The sequence below is a fragment of the Alternaria atra genome (genome assembly GCF_907166805.1).
Source record: "Alternaria atra isolate CS162 genome assembly, contig: 21, whole genome shotgun sequence".
In the NCBI taxonomy this organism is placed as follows: domain Eukaryota; kingdom Fungi; phylum Ascomycota; class Dothideomycetes; order Pleosporales; family Pleosporaceae; genus Alternaria; species Alternaria atra.
The window spans coordinates 5440795-5466792 of record NW_025091319.1 but is presented as its reverse complement, the minus strand read 5'-3'; the positions used below and the strand labels follow the sequence as shown (position 1 = coordinate 5466792).

Genomic DNA, 25998 nt, shown 5'->3' with positions numbered 1-25998 from the left:
TGTGTTCCGACGTCGTTCGCGTTGTTCGCGTTCGTCCAAGGTTTCGCGTCTCGGAGAAAATGCCCCGCAATGTCCGTTCTTGGCAGAGCAGCACCATCATCCCGCATCCTCCACCCCTCAAGACTTTCAACCTCCCCCGCCCCACCCCAGCCTTCACTGTCCTCCGCTCTGCCGCCCGGCCCAGCTAGCTCGCTTATACAAACAAACCAACAGGAATGGCTGCCGTACCCGTTTTGGCCGAGATAGCAGCCGATCTAGCTAATAATATATGATCTCACCACCCAGCATCTTGCATGCCATGACCCTGCTGTATACCTGGTACACTACTGAACGCTACGCGGGAAGTACCTCAATATCATCAGCATCAGGATTACGAAAGGACTCCGTTCTGCTGGGATTCGATGGGATGACACGGATCCCCCGACCCGCTAGCTAGCCGACACGATAATGAGGCTGTTGTACATTTAACACGGCAGCTCGGATTGCCTCCAGTTCATTCAAAATCAAAGTAACTGCCACATCTGTGGCTGGACCCATGTGGTACGTACTCCGACCACTGGCAAACCCTGCATATATCGCATATACGGACAGCGAAAAGCCTAGCACAACGGTCGGCGGCCATGCTTTCCGCCCTATGGTGACGGCAATCTGCAGCCCTGGTCTTCCCATCGAGAACTATCGAAAACTACTGCGAGGCTAACATAAGGTAAGATGCAGGCGCCCATGGCTGTGAATAGCTCAGCCAGGCAAGAACCGAACCAATCATTCCCCGGACCGCCAACTACACGTCGGGCTATCAGCCCACTGTATCGATACAAGCCACAAACTTAATCATCGTAAAGAAAATATGAGCCGTATCATGCTCGAGGCTGCAATCAGCGGTTGCAGCCGCCACTGTTGAGTGCGCTTCAGGCATAGCTGCTTGCGGCTTTGCAGGATGCACGTTCGGGCCTCCTCACTATTCTCCGAGCATATCATCTTGGAGTATCCTCGCCGACCAAGCCTTCCTGCCAGCGCACTGGACTTCGCACTCGTACTCGGAGGGTCAAAACCGTGTTCCTCCGAGTTGGGTCCATTGCCTCAACGAACACTGGCAGACCTTTAGTTGTTCATATTCCAACTTGAACACGAACGGAGGAATGCGGATCATACTAGCATCAATTTCGTATATGGTTCACAGCCTAGTAATCTTTGGGGCTTCGCAACATGACATCTAGTCTCGTCTCGTTAAGGCCGAGGATTGCACTTATGCTTCATGCATCAGGATCACATCCCAGAAGTGATTATGGATCGGCAGACATGGTTCGATCGTCCGTTTCTGGAAAGCTACTCTGCATAAAAGAAGGAAAATTGATATTGATCAACGTGATGATCGTCATGCTTCAGCGTACAGCGCACAGCGTATACGGCGACGTAGCTGTCGGACCGGTTCTTGGGACTCCTGCAGGTCGAATTGGGATTGATCGGCGCAATCCTTCTCTGGGCGTTTCTTGACTTCCAAGCTTCCATTCCTGTCTTTGGTACCGGTGGAAATAGCATCTGCAGTGAGATGGCTGAGTAACTGGTGAGCGAGGCGCCCTGCAAAGCACAATGATGGCATGACGTGGCGGGCGCTCGCTTGCTAGCTGAGGATTGCAGGAGCGATGTGACAGCCAAATTTCCACATGAACCTTGACTCAGTGACAACGCTCAGGCAGCCCCGTGGTGGGTGGTATGTAATGTAACCCGTCATTGACATCTGCCGCGTCGCGATAACGACTTTGAGCGCTTCCGGGGTTTTGGCTGGGCTGCCTGGGGATCTGCGAGTTGCAGGCGCCCGGCAACTTCGCTGCAAACCATGTTTCCGGAAATGCGCAGTGGGCGCAGTGGATGCAGTGCGACGCCTGAGATCAGTATGTATGACTGCATAGATTAACATACGATAAGGACGTCGCAGTCACGTGAACATACACAGCAAGTGCTTGGCCTTTAGATGGATCCGTAAACAGGAAGAAGGGTCCAGTGGATCGAGGAGGATTTATGAACACCTCTTGGCTGCTGTTAGGCTGAAAGATTTTGGAGATTCGTGTGAAGATTCTACAAGCTGATTGTCTATCGCTTGCGGTTCCAGTGCTGCGCAACAGTCTCGGGAATGCTGAGCACACACACATGTTTTGCTCAGGCTGAAGTATCGAGTCTTCACAGCAGAACTTCAACCGAAAACGGGTGGACATGCTGTGCCCATTGGGAATGATGCATTGGCCACCATCTGCGAAGCACAGATGTACTCAATGAAATCCATTTTGCACCGCGGAGGTACAGAGAAGAGTGCCAATTTGATGGATTCTCGATCCGAGATGTGTTATCGCTGAGCGCTATAGTGCTTTTCAAAGTATAGAACTATGGTTTGCCAACGTCCAGACTTTCTGATTTTGGTTCCGTGTCGAAACAACACTGAACAACAACCACGGCACCATCAAGTTCAGCATCTTTTGCGAACCCAAATTGCATCGCACTTTATGTGGGACGCCACGTACCAGACTTCTAGTATACTCTCATCAACCAGAACCACCGACTGGCCATGCAGACCATGAACACGTCGGTCCCGAACTTCTTCATATCCAGCCTACCATGAGTAAAAGCACTATAACAACGCCCGCTATACGATGGGTGACCTTCCGGGGACGGAAGGGCATGTTTGCGACCGTGCAACGACGTTCCCGTCGGACCGCAGTTGCATAGCGCATGGAAGAAGACCCTCCACTGCGGACCCGGACCATCTGGATCGTGCGATACAAAGCTTAATTTATCTTGCATGAGCAATTGTGCCGGCGACGGGACAACGGGTATCGTATCGAGATGAGTTACACGGGGTTTGATCATGCAGGCATTTATCCGTGAGTCGGGTGGTTCGTTGTACCTGCAGCCATGGGGTCGCGATAGGGGCGTCTGGGTAAATAGACAACACCCCTTCGTTATCAACGGAGAGAGATGCCAAAGGTGTGGCAAAACATGAATTCTTGATCCCGTATACATGGATATGCACTGGGTATTGTTACCAGCCATTCAAACTGATCAGTGCACAACCCGTCACTCCATCTCCGGCTCCACGACCCGACAACCCCAAGAGCCTCACGTCGAGGCCTACAGACTCTGCATTTGTTGGGATGTTCCAAAGAGATCCCCCACGCATTCATATATGTAATCAACATGTCATTACTCGGAGCACTTGCTTGCATGATAGCGCCATCGGCGTACATGCCCTGTGCGTGATCGTGGAGCAAGCAGGCATGATACCTACCTAGCTTCCATGGGCGTGGCACTGAGGAGACATGGAAGACGAGGAAACGAGAAGACGGCGTCGGCAACAAGGCTGCATAGGGTCGGTATGGCAAAACTGGCATCTGGCTGGAGTAGGGTTAGAATGTAGCTGAAGCTAGATGCGCAAAGTCACGATTCAATGAAGACCAATTGTTGTGAACAAACCCTTGCCATTTTGGGTAAACCAAGCATTAAGTACAGTATAAATCATAACGTGCGTGAACATGAGAAAAAGGTGCATCGAGTGCGTGAAAGACAAATGAAGCCACGGAAGATAAAACCCCAACGCCAACAAGCCATGACGCCTTCGCCATCGCCAAAGTACATGTATGCTGAAGACCAATAAGCGAGAGCCCAACGCCAACATCTCGTTATTCAACACTTGAAGAAAGGAGATGCATGCAACTTGCAGTGAGTGTAAAGTCTATGGATGAAGAAGAGTCGAAGCCTATAGCTTGAGACCTTGCTGGATGAGCTTGCCTAGTGTGGCACCCTGAGAGAATGTTAGTGTCTTGTTGTGATAATGCTGGAGGAAGTGGAGTGACTTACGTGTTCGCCCTTCATCATAGTGAAGTGATTGCCGCCCATGACCGCGTACTGGAAGTTCTCCTTGGGGAGGAGCTGTGCCCAACCGTTGTCCGAGAAGTCGGTACGATTGTTGAGCAGCCACTTCATAGGAGCTGGGTCCTCTCCCTCACCTGGTGGGGGACGGGGGTCCTCAGGGTTGGGGCAAACACCATCTGTACACCAGATGGCAAGAACAGGAGGCGCAATCTTGGGGTCCATGGGCTTCGGGTCGTAGTCCTTGAGGTTTTGGATGGCGGACGCGAAGTGAGGCAGGAGCCACGAAGGAGTACCACCGGGCTTACCGGTACCGAGAAGACCTATCTGATCGAAAAAGATGTGGAGACGAGCGGGAAGTGGGTCAAGAGCAACAGGGCAGGGAGCATCGATGAGGACGAGGTTCTCAACCTTCTCGCCAGAGTTGACCAGTTGCTGAGCTACCTCGTAGGCCATGACACCACCAGCGGACCACCCGCCGACGAGGTATGGGCCCTGAGGCTGACGGCGCTTGATCTCTGAGAGGTAGAGGCGGGAGACACCCTCAACACCACAACTCCACTTCTCAGGGCACTTCATGAACGGGCAATTAAGTCCGTACACAGCCATGTCAGGAGAGATGTTGGGGATGGAGATGTAGCTGGTCGCACTACCAGACCCATCAGGAACCAGGAAGAATTTCTTGGTGGCGACCTTTGGGTTGCCCTGGAGGAGGACAGAAGTGGCAGGAGGAAGGTGGGAGACGTCGGGCAGCGATGAGAGCTTCTTGTTCACCTCAGCGAGCTGTGGGGACTGGGTCGAAACCTTAGCAGCGGGCTTCGCAGTCTTCGTCTGCTGCTGGGGCTTGGGGCGCATATCAAGAGCAGTCTCGATGTCTTTGATAGTGACATTGACGGTGAGAAAATCAGCGGGGAGATCGCGACCGGTAGCCTCGCGCATAGAGCCGAGGATGGTAAGACTCATCAAGGAGTCCATGCCGATATCAGTAAGGTCGAGGTCGTCAGTGATCTCGGAAACATCGACACCCATCTCCTCAGCGACGAGCTTGCGAGCAAGGCTGGCGCCACCCTCAGCAAGGATAGCGGACGGCTTGATCTCTTCCTCGTCAGCATCGCTGCCAGTGGAGCTAGCCGGAGTGTCATCGTTCTCGTCGGTGGCATCCTCAAAGGGAGTAGAGGAATCATCGGAAGATTCGGACGCGTCATCCTCGACAACGACGGCGCCGTCATACTGCGAGAAGTGCTGCTTCAACTCCCCAACGGTGGAGCAGTCAGTGAAGAGGGTAGAAGGAATGTCCATGTCAAGGTCCTCACGGAACCTGGCAGAGATGGTCAGGGACAGAAGGGAGTCGACGCCGAGGTTCTCGAAAGCAGCCTGATCGACAAGCTCAGACATGTCAACGTCAATCTCCTCGGCGATAATCTTCATGACCTTGGAAGTGACGCCAGCAGGAGCAGCGACCTTGGGGGCCTTCACAGCCTTGACAGGCTTAGCCACCGGCTTGGCAGCGGCGGGCTTGGTCTTGACAGGTGCGGCAGCAGGGGATGCCTTCGGGGTAGGCTTAGCGACAGCCTTACTAGCGGGAGCAGCGACAGCCTTGCCAGAAGGGGGCATCATGATGTTGAGAGCGCGACGAGGAATGTTCTGGAACTTGAGACCCATGACCATACCAATGATCTCAGCGCCATCCATGATGTAAACGTCACCGACAGAAACGTTGCCAGGAGCGGGCTGCATGCGAACATAGGAGCGGTACTTCTTCTCGGGTGAGAGCTTTCCGGCGATCTTGATGGATCCCCAGCCGTGGGAGATGTAGACAGAGTTCTCGGAGTCGAGGTGATCAGAAGCGTTCACGATGAAACCGGAAAGATGGGCAAGCGAGTCGATCCAGTAAGGTGAGCACAAGAACTCTCCATCGGCAGCGGTAGTCTGGAACTGAACTTGAGCGGTGGCCTCAGTCTCCTTACCGTCAAGGATGACTTCCTCCATACCGCGGTAGTTGTCAGCGTACGTGACAAGAGCCTTGAAGAGCTTGTAAGCCATGCCGCGAAGGACCTTGTGGGCTGCACCAGTTTGGAGCTTCTGCTCAAGGCTGTTGATCTGAGCCTGCACCATGTACTGAATGCGACCCCACTCCTCCTTCCAAGAGTTGATGTCTTCATACTTGACAATACCGACAGCGTGCTCAGCGAGAACGTTGGCGCCATCAGCAGAGACAGTGCGGAAAGTGATCTTGACTTCATCAGTCTCGAGATCCGCGTTACCCTCGATCTGCAAGTGCTGACCACTGGCTGGAGGAGGATACTGTGGAATGAGAGTCTTGGTGACCTCCATAGCGCAGACGTTCAGTCCAGGAGTGGTCATACCAGGACGAAGCTGCTGGTAGAGGTAGTCAGCGACAGTCATGGCCTGGTCGGCATACAGGGACGAGGGCGTAAGAGGAGTGCCGTTGACCTGGTGACCAGTGATGGTGGCCTTCAGCTTGGGATCAGAGAGATCCGATTGTACGACGACAGTACCAGAGTTGGCTTGAAGATCTTCGCGCACGATCCTGTGGCAAGATGTGGTGGACAACTTGGATGGAGCCTCCATAGCTGGCGCAGCTTCAATGGCCTTGACAGGAGCAGGGGCCTCAAGAACCTCGCCCTTGGTAAGGGTCCAGTTGTTGTGGTAGTCGAGCCAGTACTTCTTGGAGTCGAAAGCGTAAGTGGGAAGGGTGTACATCTCATGGGCATCGTTGAACATCCTGTGGTACTCGTTGAAGTCGAAGTAGACACCAGCAAGGTAGAGAGTAGTGATGCTGTTGGACAGTGTCTTCCATGGATCCTCGTTGCGACGGAGAGATCCTGCAGCGACAGGAGATCCACCGAGCGAAGACTTGACCATACCACTGCAAACAGGATGGGCGCCAACTTCGAGCCAAGCAGTCTTAGCGTCGAAGAGCTTGCTATCCTGACCAGTAGTGAGAGCAGTGCAGAAGTTGACTGTCTCGCGGGCATGGCGAGCAAGGTAGTCGGGGCCGATGATGCCAGCCTCGCGGATGATCTCACCGGTAAGAGGCGACATGACTGGAATGACGGGCGCGTTGAAGGTTACAGATGCGGCCGCCGCCTTGAAGCTCTCAAGGATAGGCTCCACCTGGGCAGAGTGAAATGCGAACGGCACATTCAACTTCGTGGCCTTGAAGCCCTTGGACGCGAGAGCTTCGTTCGTGGAGTCAACAACGGCAACAGTGCCGCAAAGAACAGTCTCTTCGGGGCCGTTGATGCAGGCGATCTCGGTCATCTCGTCGCCAAGGGCAGCCTTGATGGCATCAACGCTGCCCTTGACGGCGAGCATACCGTGGGTGTAGGCGGTGCACTCTTTCTCGAGGATCTGAGCACGACGGCCGACCATGAGAACCATGTCGCTGGCGGAGATGACACCAGCAACGTGAAGGGCCGCATATTCACCAAGGCTGTGACCGATGACAGCCACAGGCTTGACGCCCCATGAGGCCCACATGCGGGCAAGGGCAACCTGGATGCAGGCCATGCCAAGTTGAACGACGACTGGGGAGAGTGTCGCGACATCTGCACCTGTCAAGATGGGCAGGATAGAAGGCAGATCGTGCAGGCGCGCGAGCTTGTCAAGCTGGTCGATGTCGATCCTGAAGGTCTCGAGGTCTTCGTACAGCTTCTGTCCGAGGCCTGTGTACTGCGAGCCTTGACCGGTGAAGGTGAAGGCCGTCTTGGTTGGGACCATGGGCAGAGGGCTGTAGGTGTCCTTGATCTGAGCCTGGAGACCGTCCTTGACCTTGGAGATATCGGACACACAGAATGCGACGCGGTAGTTGTGCTGAATGCGGCGAGCTGTCGTGGTGTAGGCCAAGCTAGGGAGAGTAACATCCGGGGTGTCATCAAGGAACTGCATCAAGTTGTTGATGTTCTTTTTGAGCGAGGAGATAGACCTAGCGCTCACTGTCACCATGTGCATGGTGCGCGGGTCAACACCCTTAGGTGCCTCCGGAAGAGGAGCATCCTCAAGGATGACGGCCGTATTACCACCGGCAGCGGAGAAGTTGTTCAGGAAGATCTTGCGCTTCTCAGCACCGTTGCGAGGCCATGGAACCTGGGTGGTTGAGATGTGAACGTTTCGCTGGCCGAGATCCTTAGGGAACGTCTTGTTCATAACGCCCTTGATACCAACATTGGCAGGGATAGCGTTCTTCTTCATCATCATCAAGACCTTGACCAAGGAGTTGATACCTGAAGCAGCTTCTCCGTGACCAATGTTGGCCTTGATAGCACCCAGGTGAAGGGTCTGTTCAGGACGACGCTGGCGGTGGCGAGGGGCAAAGGCATTGGTGACAGAGGTCATCTCGATACCGTCACCAGCCTGAGTACCAGTTCCGTGCATCTCAACGTAGCTGATGTCATGGGCATCTACACCGGCGTTGGAGAGAACCTTGTTGTAGAGGTATTCTTGGGCTCCAGCGTGCGGGTGAGTGATAGAGACAGCTTCGGCACTGTGGTTGGTAGCGGCTCCCAGAATGCACCCAAGGATGTTGTCCTTGTCCGCAATGGCGTCCTCGTAACGCTTGAGAACGACTGAACCACAACCATCACCACGGCAGTAACCATCTGCATCGTTGTCGTACGTCTTGCAGCTACCAGTCTTTGACAAGAATTGACCTTTGCTAAGACCGGAGAAAATGTCGGGGTTGGTAAGAACATTCAATCCACCGGCACAAGCAGTGTCGCAGTCACCAGCCCATAGGGAAGTGCAGGCCAGCTGAATAGCGGCGAGCGAAGACGAGCAAGCAGTGTCGATGCTGTAGGATGGACCGGAGAACTTGAAGTAGTAGTTAATGCGACCTGGCGCAAAGGCTCGTACACCACCAGTGATGAAGTAGGTGTCAATGTTCTCAGCGGCGTTGATCTCACGCCAGTCATCGGAAGTTTGACCGTAGAAGGTACCGATGCGCTCAAGCTTGGTCGAAGGAGTGCGGTTAGGCACGTATCCAGACATCTCCAACGCCTCGTATGCGGTGGTCAAGGCAAGACGACCCATGGGATCAGTCTGAGCAGCCTCACGAGGAGACATGTTGAAGAAGCGAGGGTCGAATAGACCAGGCTCATCGATGAAGCAGCCAAACGGTGTGTGACTCTTGTTCTTGCCCTTTCCAGTGGGGTCGCAGTGGGCCTTTGCGTCGAAGCGGTCGGCAGGCACCTCACGGTGAACGTCCAAGCCCTTCTCGAGAAGGTCCCAGAGGGCGTCAGGGTTGGCGGCTCCAGGGAAACGGCCCGACATGCCGACAATGGCAATCTTGTCATTCTGAGTACGGCCACGGCTATCATGCTCAGCAGCCACCCAGGTAGTGTGATCGCGAGCTGTGATCGAAGACTGTCCACCGTTCCTCAGCGCAGAAACGAGGCTGTTGGTGATTGTGGTGACGCCGATAGCAGACACCGAGCAGTCTTGGCTAGACGTAGCAGTAACCTGAGAGACAACCTCTGTAAGCAAATTGTCCCAACGAACCGGCTCTACAAGGATTTCGGTCAGAGCGGTACGAATAAGGTCCAATGTGCTGGTAGCAGTATGGCACTTTCCGGTGGAAGCAGAGTGTACCAATGACAGCGGGCGGAATTGTTGCAAATGCCTGATGGCATCTTTGTCGAGAATTTGGTCGATGTCGGCCTCGGCGTAGAGATGCGCAGCGTGGTAAGGAGCGTAGACGGGAATTGCTACACGGGCGCAGCCCTTGAATGCGTCACCCTGGAGTAGACGCTTGGTGGTGGCTGGCGGACCGCTGATGGTTAGAGCCATGGTGCTAACGGCGCTAATGTAGGCTTGCGCCAAGACCGGTGTTCGCTGCTCCTCGTGGAACGCGGCGATAGCATCCTTGGCGGCCTTCTCAGTCATGTTGGTCACGATGGTGGACCAGGCCTCCTTGGTGGCAGAAGCTTGCTCCAATGCTTCCTTTGCAGCGCTGACAACGGTGCCGGTACGGAAAGCAATGCGGACAGCCTCAGTGGCGAGCGGCAGAAGCTCGCTCAGCGATCTTGCGGACGCGACGACTGAACCAGCGAGCAGACCAGTGCAAAGACCGACCACGCGTGTGTTCGCGGCATTTTGCAAGTCTGATGGGTTCTCGGCGTAGTATCCAATGTAATGCGCCAATTGCGCAATGGTGACCATACAGCTCTCAAGCTGGGTGACCTTGAGTCCCTTCGCATAGTATGCTTCGATAAGGTCCCATGTTGTCAGAAAGTTGGGAATTTGGTCTCGCTGAGTTCGTGGCAGCTTCTGTACCTCTTCACGAACAACTTGGCTGACTCTGTCGAGGAAAGTGGTCAGGGTGGAGTTGTTCTTCCAGGTGCAAGCTTTCCGCAGGAGCGGGTACTGGTCGGCGGTTTGGTCTCCGAAGATGAGGACGTTCATGATGGCAAGGGTATAAAAGAATTAATATAAAATTGGAAAGATGTAGAAAGTCGATGCCGTCTAGGGCAGAGGATCCTCACTGAGGATATAGGTGGTAGTGAGATGGGTAGGCTTCGAAGTTGAAGCAAGGCAAGGGTAGTCGAGTAGGAACGAAAGTCTGATCCAGTATGGTAGTATGGTACTTGGCGGCTGAGTAGTGGCCCAAGAAACTGGAGGAGGATGGATGAGATGAGAAGACTCTTGGGTTTCGAGCTGCTCCTATATGTATGTGACTAGGAGGCAATGATAGGCGTAAGATATCAAGATGGTGGTCAGGGCGTGGATCGCGCGATGACAAGCACCGCCCGGATCTGTTACAACCCATGTATTGCGGAACGATGTACTGCAGAAACATATTGACGTGAGAGCGAGAGTGGGTCCCGGACCACTTCCTGTCCTGGATAGTCCAGCCATGATTCCGAGGATTAATGGCGTGCAGGTGCCGGCTATGTCGCCGAGTGCTCCCATACCTATTGATAGATGGCGCATACTAGGCGTGGAGACCAGCGGCTGAGGTATCGAGCCAATGCGTTACGGATGTTAGCAAACATGAGACGTGGGGACCTGGATGGTAAGGGCGCTGTCTCAAATTCGGGCTTAGTGTGTCGGATCCCCTCTCATAAGCCGGGGTCGATAGACATCGCGTCCGTGTGTTTTGCGATCAATTACAGCATCTTCCAAGCGAGTTCAGGCTTAGATCTATGCAGTCAGGATGAATTGATGATGGTCAAATCGATATGTCGAAGCTGTTCGCAGTAAACCCTGTCGATGGCCACGCTTAGTACTACAGGCACCATGCCATTGTTGGGCTTGAAATCCGACCAGGTTTCTCGTGGTATATCCGAACCTTGACCTCGTGGCTAAAGTAATCTTCGGTTCAACCATATGTCGTACCGAAGTATCTTAAGCGATACTCTGGGTCTAGACATAGGGTTGATAAGCCAGGAGTCAAGATGATACGGCTGCGGATTACAGCTGCCGAGCCTCAGTCAGCATTCCCTCGACCATGTACCAAGTAAAGTGGTGGCACAGCGTTGCAGGCGTCAATCAAGCTTCTGGAGACCCCGCTCGGACTCTTAACTACGTAAAGGTGCTTGCTGGTAAGAGCTAGCACGAAGCATAGCCTACGTCTCGAAATCTAGGACTCGCATAATCTCTCAATGATCGTCAGAGCGCCAACTCATCGGGTCGACCGTTTTAGGTTACTCTTCGAATAGACACAGAAAAAAACCATTCTTTGGGAGAAAGATCGATGTTTGACCATGGTGGGGTCCAGGCTTGCAAGCCACAAGCCACAACAAGAGCGCCGTTGACGAACTGCTCGTTGTATCTGTGAGTCGCTCTCCCAGTACGGAATCAGATCGCTAAAGGCTGAAGGATCACCACCCTGCGTGTACCACAGTCAGCTTGCACATATTCCGGCGTCTCCATTGCCGACGCCACAGGCGGTACTCCGAGCGTGTAAGAAGAGTATCCAGTCCAAACGTTGCTAGGGTATCTTTGAGCACATCCTGCGGTAGATCCGGGCGGTCCTCGCTTGTTTCCGCGCAACTCCTGGCATTGAGTCGCGGTTGAAACGAACGGACTACAAGCTCGGACGGACGTCGTAGGAGCATCGTGTAAGGCCTGACGGTCCTTGTAGCCTCGATTTATGACCGTGTAGGTACTGTTGATGGATTCGTGGCGCGAATGGGATACAGCGGAAGTGTTAATTGGGCGTGCTAACGATGAGCGTGTTCGTGATTACGAGGTGACGTTCATTACGGAGAGCGGAGAACCGAATAAGCAAATATGTCAACGATCGACAACGTGTTTCTGCCACTGGTCACCGCCCAACACACGTGTCATCAGCTACCAGCCACACCTGGCTAACGGTCTACCACGCCTTGTCGTCACTGACAGCAGCCAAATCCATACCGCCATGATAAACTTCATGTTTGAGGCTGAGAATAGAAACTCGTTGTGTGGGCTGTGTTTTGCTACTCTACGAAACACCCAAACAGCGAGTGGGGTAGTCGCGTCGCGAATCGCGTAGCCAGCGAGGCGTAAAGTTTAAACGCCCTGCACGCGTCGTGAAAGCCCTGAGATGGTTCGTCTCGACTCACCTTTCATTCTCTATTCTGGAGTCTCCCAAAAAAGCTCTACCATCTCGTTTGGCACTATGTCGCAGACTACTACATCGGGTGACTGCAGGCGCACAGGTCAATTTTCCTTTTACACAAAAGACATTTTCCCTTTTGAGCGCCTACCCACCTCATCCCCCACTGCTTTCTTCATTGGTATTTCTTTTCATCTTCCGCACTGATAGCGGCAGCCAGGAACGGAAGATTACTGCGTGTTCCATTCCAACAAAACTGAGATAGGGGTACGAGGCAAAGTATGCAGCCCCGTCTACCATGGTCTACCACCATGTGTTGAACAGAGATATCCATTGCACTAACGCGCACGTCAGTTCAATATCATCTCCATTACTGGTGGTTGCACATTCGCCAGCGGTAACTAGCACGATAATTGACTTGGCGGACAGCTCTCTCAACACTTTGCACGCGAGCATGTGTCGACGCCCGTGAGTCTTCAAACTACCTGCCAGCTGGCTCCAGGCATTAGTACACTCGACAGATGCACCACACTTGCTGCAGATATAGCGCCGGCCCCACATCGACCAAAGTTCTTGTCCGGATACATGTAGCGGTACGTTGTTGGGACAGAGACATCTCGATCTTACATGTCATCCTCCGCAGTAAAACTAGTTTCGACCGATAAGTGCTCTGCCGCGATTACTTCGGCATGCATAATGCATACAACAGCCGTCAGATGCTCGGTCCACTGTGCATAGTGATCTCAGCATCTGGCTTAACCCTACCACCAGCTGCCTCCACTCTTCAGCATGCGGGCGCTTGCTTGACAGGCATTGCCAAGGGGTATGGGGTCGACTCAGTACTGGAGATGTCTACGCTCTTTCCGCTCACTGAATCGACTCACGCAATGGCATCTCCATTCATTGCAACTAGCTTGGAGATCTATGATCGAATGTTGGTGGAACTGTCCGGGACGTTGTGTTAGCGTAACGGCAAATGTGCAGGGCACCGTCTGGCATCACGTCAAGCTCAACAAGTCCCGAACTATTCTTGATGCACACGGGAGATAACGACCGCGGATCGGTATCAGCCTTTGGAAAGGGGGGATATATGAGCTCGCAAAACAAAAGACCATGGCTTAGGCATTGAACAGTGCCAGAGTCATCTTCATTTCGGAGGTAACCGTGCCAAGCTCGGCTCACCCAGTGGCTCAGGCAGAGTGTAGATTGAGTCACCTGTGTACCTACTGCCTATTCCAGGTAGTTTGAGAGCTTGCTAGACTGTAGCTAGAGGTCGCATATTTGCCTCAGCCAGCTCACCCTACGATCTTTGGTTATCTCCGAATATTTAGCCCTTTCCTAATATCTCAACACAATAACTCCTCCAATCGAGGCAACACATCGTCTAGTTCGACTTCTAACGGACCGTAGAGGTGACAAGTGCGGGCCGAAGTCAACGGCAAGATCGATGATGCGAGCATTTTGCATGTGACTTACGCGCTGTTTACTCATGCATCCCAAAGCTATACCGCCTTGAAACTAGAGACTCGCCTACACCAACGCATTGCATTCATCTAACTATAAAGAGCTGCACGAACGTTGAAGGATTTCAGAACCGAGTCTTCAAGATCAGATCTTGAGTTACGATACGTTCCAGGCTCCGGAACTTTCTTCCGCGATCAGCGAACACCCCACGAGAAGACCTTGGGAATGGGCTGCAGCACGCTTAGCAGCCCCTTTGCTCCAAATGTAGAAATTTCAGCGGCTAAAGCGATCGCCCGTGGATCCGCTTGATTTTGGTTGGATCCTGAAACGATAGCGTCGCGGCAAAAGACGATGAGGCCTAGCGTGCGTTCGCGCCGAACCGTCACTCCGATGGTGAAATCGAAATTGCCCATGTGGATATTTTCGCCTCACGAGTACGAGAAATGTTTGAACCATGAGAAACGCTAGACTTTGTCGTTGCTCGCAGCTCAATGCTCAGGATGTCGGATATTAAAGGTTTCCGGAAGTAGTATTGTTGGTAGACTTTTACGCGGGAACAGCATATGGGCATTTAGTGGAGCTAGAATCATCAGTTGGAGATGGCGATGCAAGCACAATTAGATATGGAGGCTGCGATAATGGTGCTCTCTAACCTGGCAGGGATTGTTCATAGAAGACGCCAACGTTCTGATGTCATTCCATCGCTATGTGGATATGCACATAATTTTGTGTTTGCGTGCTGAGTTCAGGTCTACATGAGCCGTATGTTCGAGACAATTTGTCGGACAACATGACATTGGGCTCTTGCGGGGAGTGTAAGGTCTCTGACTCGAATACCGGTTTTCTGCCGCGGAGATTGAGAATGTCATGGTGAGAACATTTGTCCATCTATGACGCCTTTAATTTCGATCCACTACACACTGAAGTAATCCTGGAAACGAGAGGAGCAGACGTACAACGATACTTCCGAGTTTAATGGACCACTACCAGCCGTAGCAGCCTCAAGATACGGACAACGTAGTTGGGACATGATAGAGATATTACTGGGGTAGCATTACGATATAAGTGGGTCGTCATGCCATGTGCCGAAAATTGAGGCTGTCAGTAACTGCAAAGGTATACTCGGTGACGACACAGACCATTAAAATGGTACAAGACAGAGTCATGAGTCACATTTAGCATTACACCAACAAACGGATAGGATTTTGCATGAGCTTAACACCCGTAGCCCTGGTAGACATATGCCCAACTCGTATCACGAGTATTCGATACTATCTCCAAACTGTCTCAAGCGCAGTTACTCGAAGTCCTGAGCTCAGGAGTCAATGAACATCAATATCCCTACTCTCGGGATCATAATCCTGTTTCTCCTAATCTTATCAGTATGTCATCTAAACTTCCACCCTTCATGACGACCTTAGTTTAGTACCAATGTAAATCTTTACAAGTTCGATGAGTACTATCAAGAAAACCTGGGCATCTTTCTGTGATGCAACGTGTGCACAGCGTTGGAGGCCCCTCGTACGTCCATGAGCCAGCTCATATGACCCTGATTTGGGCTTAATCGTGACTCCCAAGGGTTATGGCTACACTTTTGCACTTGGATATCTAAGAAAAGAAGGCCTGTCACGAAAACTCAACGAACACAACATTCTCGTCAAGCCGTACATCGTGAGAATGTATGTGCCATCTCACCGCTTCGTCATCAGGCACAGAGAACAGTGAGCAATCGCTTCGTTCGTAATACTGTAGTATCTTGTTCTTGCCGATACCATCTCCATGCGTCTTTGGAAATTACCGTACCATAGCGATGTTGTGTACGACACCTTTAAAAGCTTGTACTACGCGATCTGGTACCAGGATACGGCATCCATATATTACATTATGACGCCTTCAACCTCTTGGACGCGCCTCCTGTGATCTGGATATCGGAGACTCATGAACAGTTCGTGTTACTCTGTGCACCGCGAAAGCCACGCGCGTGAACATTGAGCCACGTTGAGGCAACCCATCCAATTTCGTGGTGCATAATCTAGCCTGTGACACAGCTTCGGGATCAACGTCGTGCAACCACAAGCAGCGCCGTTTGACAGCGGATTTTCGTTTCCGTCTGACTGCGAAAGCATCGATTTTCTAGATACCATGGATAGGATGCTAGGTCTGCTCTGGCTTCACTAAGTCAGTATACCGATCCAGAATTGTTATATTTTTCGAGTACTTAGGTATTCAAGTGATAAGAGTACAAATCCGAGTATCTTCGGCTCGACCGCCTGGAGCTCTCCTCCGCTGCATGCGGGAACCACAAGGGGAAGTTTTATCGACCATCGGCAAAATCATCGCGAGCTCTAGATCTTGCGGGCAACGAACATTGCTACCGCTGTACTTCGCGTACTAATTTTGGCTCCTCGCCAGTCAAGTTCGGGATGTTCGTGTTACTATAGTGACGAGTTGATTTCAGATATGACAAACGAGACAAGGATATAGGCGAATCGGTAAACCTGTTCACAGCCATGATTCAGTACGATTATGGAAAAGGCACGATTACATTGCGGACTTGATTCGCAGGCTACTTGCAAGACTATGACTGCCTGTGATCCTGGTTCTCTTGCGCGCATAATGTGGGATGCATCGCGAAGGGGTATGCGAGTCAGACAATATACATGTTAGAGCCGTGGTTGCCAAAGTAAGCTCGACAACAAATCGTGAAATGAAAATTTACAACTTAGATTGCGCAACCATCAGAAACAAGTACCGACCCGGCGAGGCCCTCTCGGTCCGCTCTCCAGGAACCACTTCTAAGGATAAAAGCGTGATACGAGGCTTTCGCTTCCGCTGCATTGGTGCAGACCCTGTCGATAAAGACATATAGCAGATCGGACAAGCACAGTTGTGTAAACTGGTTAACGCACCTCAATAGCCCGCCCGCCAGCACCTCAGATAGCAACCGCATATTGCCGCAAAGAAAACAGACCAGAGAAAAAGCGACATCCAAGACAAGGCATGAAGTCGATCTAGCATAAGCCCGTGGGGTATTGATGGCAGGCTACTATCCAGCCTTCCTCTTGTGAAAACTACGGTAGCGCTCGTCCTATTGTCAACTATCACGCGATTGAGTAGAGAAATTCTAAACATCATTAGTTGTTGCACGGTCCCTCGAGTGCAGGTATGTGCAGTGCAGCCGAGCCAATGGAAAGTGGGTGAAGGATGCTACATCTCGTCAGAATAGGTACATAATGTTCAAAGAGGTCCGCGATTACTAATTTAATCTGATTCCTATTGGAACCATGTTTTCAACCTTGTAGTAGATTAAGGTAGTCTCGAAAAGAGCAGAGAAAAGAACTATGAACATTGCGCATGCGCTCAATGGGAATGACCGAGTCTCCATGTCGTGGTTCCCAACATGCAGAAGTAAGTATTGATCATACCATCATCGCTTATACACCAATGCACTGGAACAAGCCTAGAATATGCTTCGAACGCCACAAGTCACTTAAGCCTCCGCTGTCAACGAAATTAGCGAGCGCCTAGCAACGGGAGCTATCTTGTGAGGCTTTGGTCCTGCTGAGTGAGAAGCTGCGCCATGCCCATAACATGGAACCGCAATGCTGAGCCGTAAGCTCAGCCAGAGGCTGGTGGCCATCATGTCCCGCCTCCCAGTGTGATCGGAAAAATAGTGGAGAATAGTGAGATGAAGTGATGCTTAGGGGCCGATAGTCAACGAACATATTACACCTAGACGTGCATTCGATTAGTAGCGCGAACTCGCGGAAGTATAACAGCCGCGAGACCTTTCCTTGGTAGGCGTAGTCAGTCATGCTAATGAATTCGATAGGGCTTCCGCACAATGTACAAGGTTGTTTGGACGGAAATAATGCCGAACAACGATGCGGTACTCCGGCGGCTCACGGAGCTCCTCCAGCTGCAAGTAATCATCTAGGAACTCCTTGCGCGACAAGACATGATCGGAGGTGCGAGTTTGAAGCGAGAGCGAACCTACCACAATCTGTTTTGGTGTCGCGTTGCATACATCCAAAGTATGGTTGCGTTACAGCTGACGGATGCGCAGCAAGTGGTGTGATTTCTGGCGGCCTGTTGAGTCTCCAGAGGAAAAAGTCTAACCGAAGGTGCCTTCCGCCCGTAGGCTAAATCTTTGAGCTACTTCGCATTCCTTGGGAGACGTTTCGGCGCATTGCTTGGTTGCTGTTGTCGACCCTTCCTTGCGGCTTGCCGTTTGAGATGGCTGATGATGTAGATCCCCAGAATCTTGGAATGAGGGGAGTTTGCACTCTGCTAGCGCAAACGTTGAGAACGCTAATGCTAATTGGCCACGACTACGGGGCCACCAATATTTTTGTACATAAGCCCTGCATGATCGTCATCGATGATCACTGCGAATGGTTTGCTGGGAATGCTGTCATCTTCTTCGTGTGAAACTACCGTGGTGGTCGTGTTGCTCTTATCGTGGAAAGCCCCAAACGGTCAACAAGTGAGCGGTCCTGAGACCGGCAGCAGTCAGTGACACGTGCCGGACGGGGAACCGGTACACTGAAAATCTTGCCTATCCACGTTGTAGCAGTGTCTCAGTGTCTGATAGGCGCGCAATTTCTCCACAGCGGGATCTCTCGGCAGACAGTCCACCAGGCCTCCGCTCCCGCTTTGCATCTCCGTCCAATGGGAGTTCACGGAGATTTCGTGACGATCATAAGCTGCTCGTTCAAAGGTATCGCATACGATACGAAACTCAATGCTAGAGGCTGACACGGCTTAGCTGTGCCTCAAAGCGGTACGTTCACGATAGGCGTACAGCGTCGGCCTAATCCGTAGCCCTATGATCCTTATCGTACGCTACCGGATGCCATCCATGGATGTTGCGAGTGAAGATCATCCCACTCTGCTGAAGATAGCCTGCTTGTCATATGCATATTCGGTACTGAGATGGATTTAAAATAGCATTCTTCATGGGACTTTGAGATTCTGCAACTCGAGTCAGGGTCTGGTAACCAGAACATGAGCTTGCTGCTGAGTCGTTGGTTACTCTTAGTACTGCTGCTGGCTAAACCTCCACGCGCCGTCATCATACGAAGAGGAACCCCAAGCCATCAAGCCACCAGAGCGAACTCGGTCTCTTACCCTACGTCACTTCGTAATGATGCAATGAACAGCGAGCTCGAAGACTGTAATGCCAGTAGAATTTCGAAGGAGCGATCTCACGCGCTTAGGGCTGCACGCAATTTGGTACAATTCAGCCCTGAGGAAACAGATTATTTATGGCATGTCGCGTCCTGAGAAACGGGTTCGCTTCTGCTTCTCTACACCATCGCACTTTAAAAGAAGTCTCGTGTTCTTGATTGGACTTAATTTAGATTTTACGCGTCACGGACCGCGACGATCAGTCTTCAGGTGTCCTGATGGGAGTGAGGTAAGGGGCATAGACGAGATTTGCAAAAAGTGGATTTGCAGTGTGTGATATGACTTGATAGACTTTTCGCTCGCGTGCGCCATTATGAGGCAATGGTCGACACGAAACAATAGTTTCGAATTGCTGACGGCCGTGCTCAAAACATCAGTGGGGTTGAACGACTCACGACGCGACTGCGAGGGCTATATAAAATCGAAACAGTTTCAGGTGCTGGATGCCTAGATTTTGCGAATGACGTTCTGAGCAATTATTCTCCATACTGGTCTGACGTTTCGAGTCGCAACACAGTAATCTCTCCGTGGATACTATTTCTCGTATCTTCGCGAACCGGTCCATGCTGCGTGGCGCAGGACTTAGAACAGAAGCGGAAGCAAATCGTAGGCCAAACCTTGTTCGGCCGATCCTTTGGCTCGAGCACCCTGTATCTGTCGAGATCAGCCTTAGGGCTGGCGTGGGGTTCCCGCATTTGGTACGTTGCTTGGAATTGCGACACTTGCTGCCTCTTAATTGGAAGTATTGGACTGACATGTAGATCTTTGCCATCTGCTTGCAATGTTCAGGTAGCCTCTGTCGTGCGACCAGCGCATGTCTACATATATGGCGTGATTAGGCGTTGCGGAGTACTTCCAATATCGTTTGCATCATGGAGAAATGAGGTAACAGGAGTGAAGATTACACCCTGACTGGGTAGTGCATTCGCGACGTTAGCCTCAGCGGCATGCCGCCAGTGTCTAGGTACAGCCGGGGCCGGTTGTTGATTCGTGCCCGACCGTGACCGCCCATTGAACTTTGGTTACAGTCACGACCAGACGAAAAAGCAGAAGTGAAAGCTGTCAAAGTAGACCGCAACTGATCGCCGAATAAAGCAATTCACTGTTGAATACAACAGACTTTGACGGTGAGCAAGCAGCTTGTGACTAAAGGTGGAAAACTGCATTCAGACGTGTCAAACGCACCGCCTTGCCAACTCGAAAGCGACCTGCGTTGACTAAAGATGAAGCTGTAATAGAACCACTTTTTGTGTTCCAAGATCACGTGCTGCAACAGTAGGACGAGCAAAGCAGGACGCTACTCAAACTTGCCATGGCGCCCGCGATAATCTTAGCCGCGCCAGCGCCAGTGACGCATTCGGCTCACCGTTCCAAACAGTTGACGACCCACTGAAGTATGGGGACAGAGTAAGAGTGTCTGAGCGAACCGTGTAAGCGTCGAATCGAAGTGGGGTGCTCGGTTGGCGTAGAGCCACTGTCGCAGTGACCATGCAAACGTGAACCTTGCCCAAAATTCGATACAAATCGAACGACAATGGTCTCGGACGAGGTACAGAAGACTTCTATCTTTGAGTTTATTAGTGGCCGCGGACGGAGATGGTAAACTATATTGCGGCTCAGAGACGAGCAGACAGCTTCTCATGATCAGAGTCGGGCACCTGTCAGCCACGACTCAGCCGCGTGATGCTGACATGCCGCTGTGTTATCTCGTGTGCGCCGCCCATCAGTACCCGCGCGAGTATGAAGACGCGAAAGGCTTCGTATCGCTCGCAACGAGGGCTGAGGCAAGCTCACCGCTGCCAGGAACGTGAGTGGTTTGCTCGGAGGCGTCTATATAGAGACATTGGTGTATCTTACAGGCAGCTCCAAGGGCCCCGCTGGTGCTGATTCGATGTGTGGGCGGGTGCCGATCGTGGCAGTAATATTGCCGTATTGCAGAATACATTACGGGTGTACGGGTGTCTCGCTGTCTTTTTCCAGGGAGCGATGCGCCAGCGCTCGGTTCGCGGACTTGTGGCTGACGCGGGCTCGGCGCTCGTCCCCCGTCACTCTCAGCACGAACCTCCACCACGCTGGGCCTCCCCTCCACCATTCTAGTCCGCGGCGCAGATCTCCATGATGTATCCCTGTTGTTGCTGAGTCTTGTTATCAACGCCGTGCAGATGCCCCTGGTCGCTCAAACAAATCTTGGGCTAACCGGGTCAGGCTCGACCCACCCAAGAGCCTGGCTCGCTGCATGTAACTGCGAGGCACTAGCTCATCCTCTCGTGCAGCTGGATCCCTCCCCAATTGATGAATTCATCGTCGCTCAGATGCATAATCAACACTCCCTGTTGGGAAAAGCCGCTAGTCAAACCCGCTCTTACATTGCCTACCTCTATACGTACTCAAATCTCGAGAAATACCTTTCCCCACGTCGACTCCCCTCCCGTGATAATCTTCTATCTTTATACATCTCTTTTCGCCCGCTCGAGCGTACTCAGCCTGCTCAACAACAGCGGTACAACTAAGCCTGATCTTGAGCTTGTCTCTCTCAGACCACTGCTAGTCGACCTCCTCTGCAGTCAGCTCCACAGCCCTCTCGATCACGGCTTCCGTCTGACATCCCAACGAAAACGTCTTGCTATCGACTTGACGTCTGCTATTTCTACCTAGCTCCAAACTGGTCTCCATGTCCGCCCCGTTTTAGAGACCTTCCAGGACTAACCGGACTTCGGACCTACTACTCCACGATTCAATCCCATTTGATTGAACCTTGCCAAACACTCTTCTTCCTTGACATCCCCGCCCTGTAGTCTATGGCATTGTTCTCTTTCTGAAGCTCGGTACAGCACAATCTCCCCGCACTGCTCTTACCAAATCTCGGTCAACCACGGTTGTGTCGAACAACATCTCCCGCCGCACTTTCTCTAGGACTACACGTCCAATCCAAACTCCAAGATGGTTTTTTGCACATACTGTGGACAGTCGTTCACCAGAGACGAGCATCTCGAACGACATATCCTAACTCGTAAGTCGACCTTCGTTTGTCCTTCCAAATTGGTTGTCGCAGTGCCAACTACGAACCGATCGTTCCGTAGGTTCCCCACTGACCACCACTGCCAAACAGACACCAACGTCAAGCCATTCAAATGCTTTACATGCCATATGAGCTTCGCTCGACGGTAAGTCCTATCCTTCTTGCTCTTTCTCGCCTGGTGGTACCTCTCATATGGAACGAAATGCTGACGACCCTTCTAGAGATCTTTTGCAAAGACATTATACCGTACACGGCCGCAACCAGAACAACGAAGAGGGTCTCCCACCGCAAGGGATAATACCCAAGTCCGCCGGCCGCACACCCATCGCCTGCAGTAATTGTGCAAAGACAAAGACGAAATGCGACAAGAAGTTTCCGTGCACCCGGTGCGCTCAAAGGAATCTGAAGTGTACTCTACGTCCTACACGGCGAGCATCCAAAGGCGTCCAGAGAGTGGGAGGTCCTCCTGAGGCAGGGAGTGGTGACTCGAGCGAGAGTGGTAGCAACGCTGATAACCAGAATACATCCGGGAATGTCTCCCCAAACCACGATGGCCAACCGAAACAAGCAACCGCACAGTCGTCACCGTCTCAAATCCAGCAGCCTGCCCAGGTGTCCGACAGCCAACCTCCGTCACAAAGACAATCGCAATCGCCCTCAGCGCCCCACTCGCGGAATCCTTCCATCTCACACCCAGTACAACCACCACCACACATAAATCCCGAGGAAAAGTCGCTTCACATCCACATGCCCATCTCGAATACACCACCGTTTTTCGATCAGTCCCCTTCTAACGGGCTTGCTCATTCGTCATCGTTACTCTCACCACTTCCTACACCGGTTACGGGCATGAATAGCTTTGTCTCCTCAACACCCATGTCCGGATACGACGACTTTGTAAGGACAGTGCGCGATCAGTCAGACAATGAGAGCCCGCAATTCATCATGGATCCATGGCACTCGATGCCTATGGATACGAGTTTTGATCCCATGCGAATTGACCCCTCGCTGATAATGACCATGGGCATGGATATGACTATGGGACCACCCCAGGACGGCATTCTCGGTATGATACCCGAAATGTCACCTGCGCAGACATTTGGACAGCCTGTCCAGACTCCTCGCATGGTGGATGAATCTTTCTCAGACCTGCAGATTGGCAGTTCGGCTTCGATGTTCTACCCCTCCAACAGACACTCTTCAATAGCCGACGCCGGCATCCCCGATCTTGGCGCCATCATTGCGGCTCAAGATGGCTGGACGGTTTTCCGTTGCACTCCTTCCATCGCTTCGAGCTCATGCCCGCGAACTGCAAGGCTGAATCTTGAGCGACTAGAGTTGAGTCTAAAGAACCACGAGGGCTGGGCTAACTGGACCCCATCATGGGACGAATCCGACTTTCAGCAAGGTGGTCAAATAGCCGTATCGAAACTACATGAAGCCACACGAGACAAACTCCTCGCCATCACCCAAAGCTTTCTTCACAAGGCTCTGGACATCCATAAGGATGGAAGCAGTTCATCTAGCAGTGGCGAGTCTCCGGGATCCACGGCCTCGCACTCTAACTTCGTTCTTCTTCCGCCTGCTCGCGTACTGGAGTACTTCCTCAAGTCGTATGCCAACTCTTTCGAAAGGTATTATCCTACCTCCGCTAGAGGTGTTCTCGACGCCAACGAACTGATGCAAAACTACAATGACAAGGCATCAAGTTTGCTCATTCTCATGATGATTGCGCAGGGCGCCATGACTATTCCGTCCATAGAAGCGAGATGGCTGACTGGTGGCTTCACTGAGGCATGTCGGATATCGCTCTTCGACCTCATCGAGAAGAACATTATCATGGCTGGCGATCCTATCGTCCTGCGGGCAGCCCTTCTCTTCACTGTCCAAGCGGCGTGGAGTGGCGACAAGTGGCAGATGGACATTGCCATGGGTCAGCGCGGCATGTATTTTTCCATGTTACGACACTCCGGTATCCTAGATGTTCGGCCGCCGACCACACCTCATATGAATGGAAACACGTCGACGGATGTGTTGTGGAAGGACTGGCTTCAGCAAGAAAGCCGCAGTCGGTAAGTGTTGAAAACCTCGGTACAGTCACGTGTGCACACTTACTAATATTGTGCAGCCTCATCTACTCCTGGGTTATGGTAGACCAAGACCTGTCTCTCTTCCACGATACCGCTCCTCTATTCTCGGTAACAGAGTTTGGTGCGCCAATGCCTGATTCAGATCAACTCTGGCAGGCGCAGACCGCTTCAGAGTGGTCGGAGATGTTCAACCAAGTCCATGAATTCTCGAATGGATACTCCTCGGTAGGGTCTGGAGCAAGGCCACCGAGTCTGAGAGATCTCTTCCGTTACTTCCTAGATGACGAGATAGTCGTTCAGGATGTCCAAGAGATTCATCTGACCCCAATGCACCTGCGGCTGCTGCTTCATCCTTTGCAGACTCTGGTGTGCCAGTATTGCCAACTCCTCAGTTGCTTTTCCGATAGCGTGGCCTCTCGATCGCGAAATCGGGCACTGACAGCTGCTTCGACTCGCGTACGTCTAGAAGAGGTGCAGGCGTTACTGGGGCGGTGGTTCGACTTAGCGCAACGGTACATGAAGGCGAACCCAGTGTGTCCAATGATGCAAGCCAACCTCGTCATGTTCCATCTTATCAGCATGAATGCTGTATCAAACTTCCCAGAGATTGAACGTCTCGCGCGACGAGAGGGCGTGGACGGCTCATACCAGCAGATGATGTGGATGCACAAGAAGTGCTTGTCGGATGTGCAGGAGGCTATCACCCACGCTGGCCAAGTACTTCGTCTCATCCGTGAGATGCCGCAAGGCATTCGCCCGCCGTGGTGGGCTGGTGCTGTCTATCGGGCAGGGTTGGTCTTCTGGACTGATTCGCTCGCTCATAGCGAGTCCTTGAGCCCCAACAACCACCAAGGAACGTATCAAACGTCTAATGCTGCTTTCTCTGTGGACCGCCTCCCTGCTGACCACCCAACGATACTGAGGTACATGTCACGAAGGGATGGTATCCCTACTTTGACCAAGCGCGACGGAAACCCTGTCCCACTGGATAATGGTTTCGCTGTCCTGTCACATTGTATCGATGTACTTGACGATGGTGTCGCTACCCGATTTTCCGATGGCATTCGTAGTAAACTCGAGAAGCTTGCGCGGGGTTAACACCGTACTTCCATTATTTCTCTTCTCTCCTCCTCTTATCGTACCAGTACAAGCGCATGATGTATTAGCGGGTGTACTGGTGTTCTTCATCTCATCGTTATCTGTCTCTTTCCATCTCTTTTCGGCATAGTTTCATCAGGGTCCCAGGATGCTTCGGAGGGCTACACGCGAGGTTCCAAGCGTTGGTTGGCGTTCAAAGGCATAAACATAGCGTCGGCGTCGAGTGATGTTCGTCTCGGTTGCTGACTGGCGTCGTGCCTGGAATGCGGTCATCTGAATCGACTGCGACGCAGTCCATGAATATATAGTACATAGACATGATGATCAAATGGTACCTACCGATTATGGGAATGGCAAACGTGTGTATCCCAGCAGGCTGTTGTCGACGATGGGTGTTACGTGCTTTCGATAGCCTCTCGAAGGGCTTGTAGAAGAAGGTAGGTGTTTCCTCTGCAGAGCTACCCGTGAAAGTATGCTGATCACGTCCATCCGTAGGTGGTCTTGAACTCAAGACAGAACCTCTGTACGTCGCGATGGTGAATTCAGGCTTCTCTGTAACACGATGGGTGAGGGTATGATGAGTGTATGCGTAACGGCTGATGTGCAACGCATATAACCTTTCATCCCGCCAAGCCCCTCCGTCATCGCTGTCTGCCGGTGTCTTCATTGCTTCGTTTTTCCCCTAACCTGCGTGTGTGTTTCAAGTGCAAGCAGGG

General features: G+C 52.1%; 2 protein-coding genes across 2 annotated transcripts; one reads left to right on the top strand and one right to left on the bottom strand.

Moving 5' to 3' along the window:
* Positions 1 to 3748: 3748 nt before the first annotated feature.
* ALTATR162_LOCUS2250 (uncharacterized protein) lies at positions 3749 to 10284 on the bottom strand (the record flags this gene model as incomplete). The annotated part of the gene is made up of 2 exons (XM_043309852.1): positions 3749 to 3793; positions 3850 to 10284. The coding sequence occupies 2 exons, from the start codon at positions 10282 to 10284 to the stop codon at positions 3749 to 3751; spliced, it is 6480 nt and encodes a 2159-aa protein (XP_043165787.1).
* Positions 10285 to 22015: 11731 nt separating this feature from the next.
* On the top strand, positions 22016 to 25282 carry ALTATR162_LOCUS2249 (uncharacterized protein; the record flags this gene model as incomplete). Its single annotated transcript, XM_043309851.1, has 4 exons — positions 22016 to 22085; positions 22128 to 22239; positions 22316 to 24166; positions 24223 to 25282. 4 exons carry the CDS (start codon positions 22016 to 22018, stop codon positions 25280 to 25282), a joined length of 3093 nt encoding a protein of 1030 aa, XP_043165786.1.
* Between the last annotated feature and the right edge of the window lie 716 nt (positions 25283 to 25998).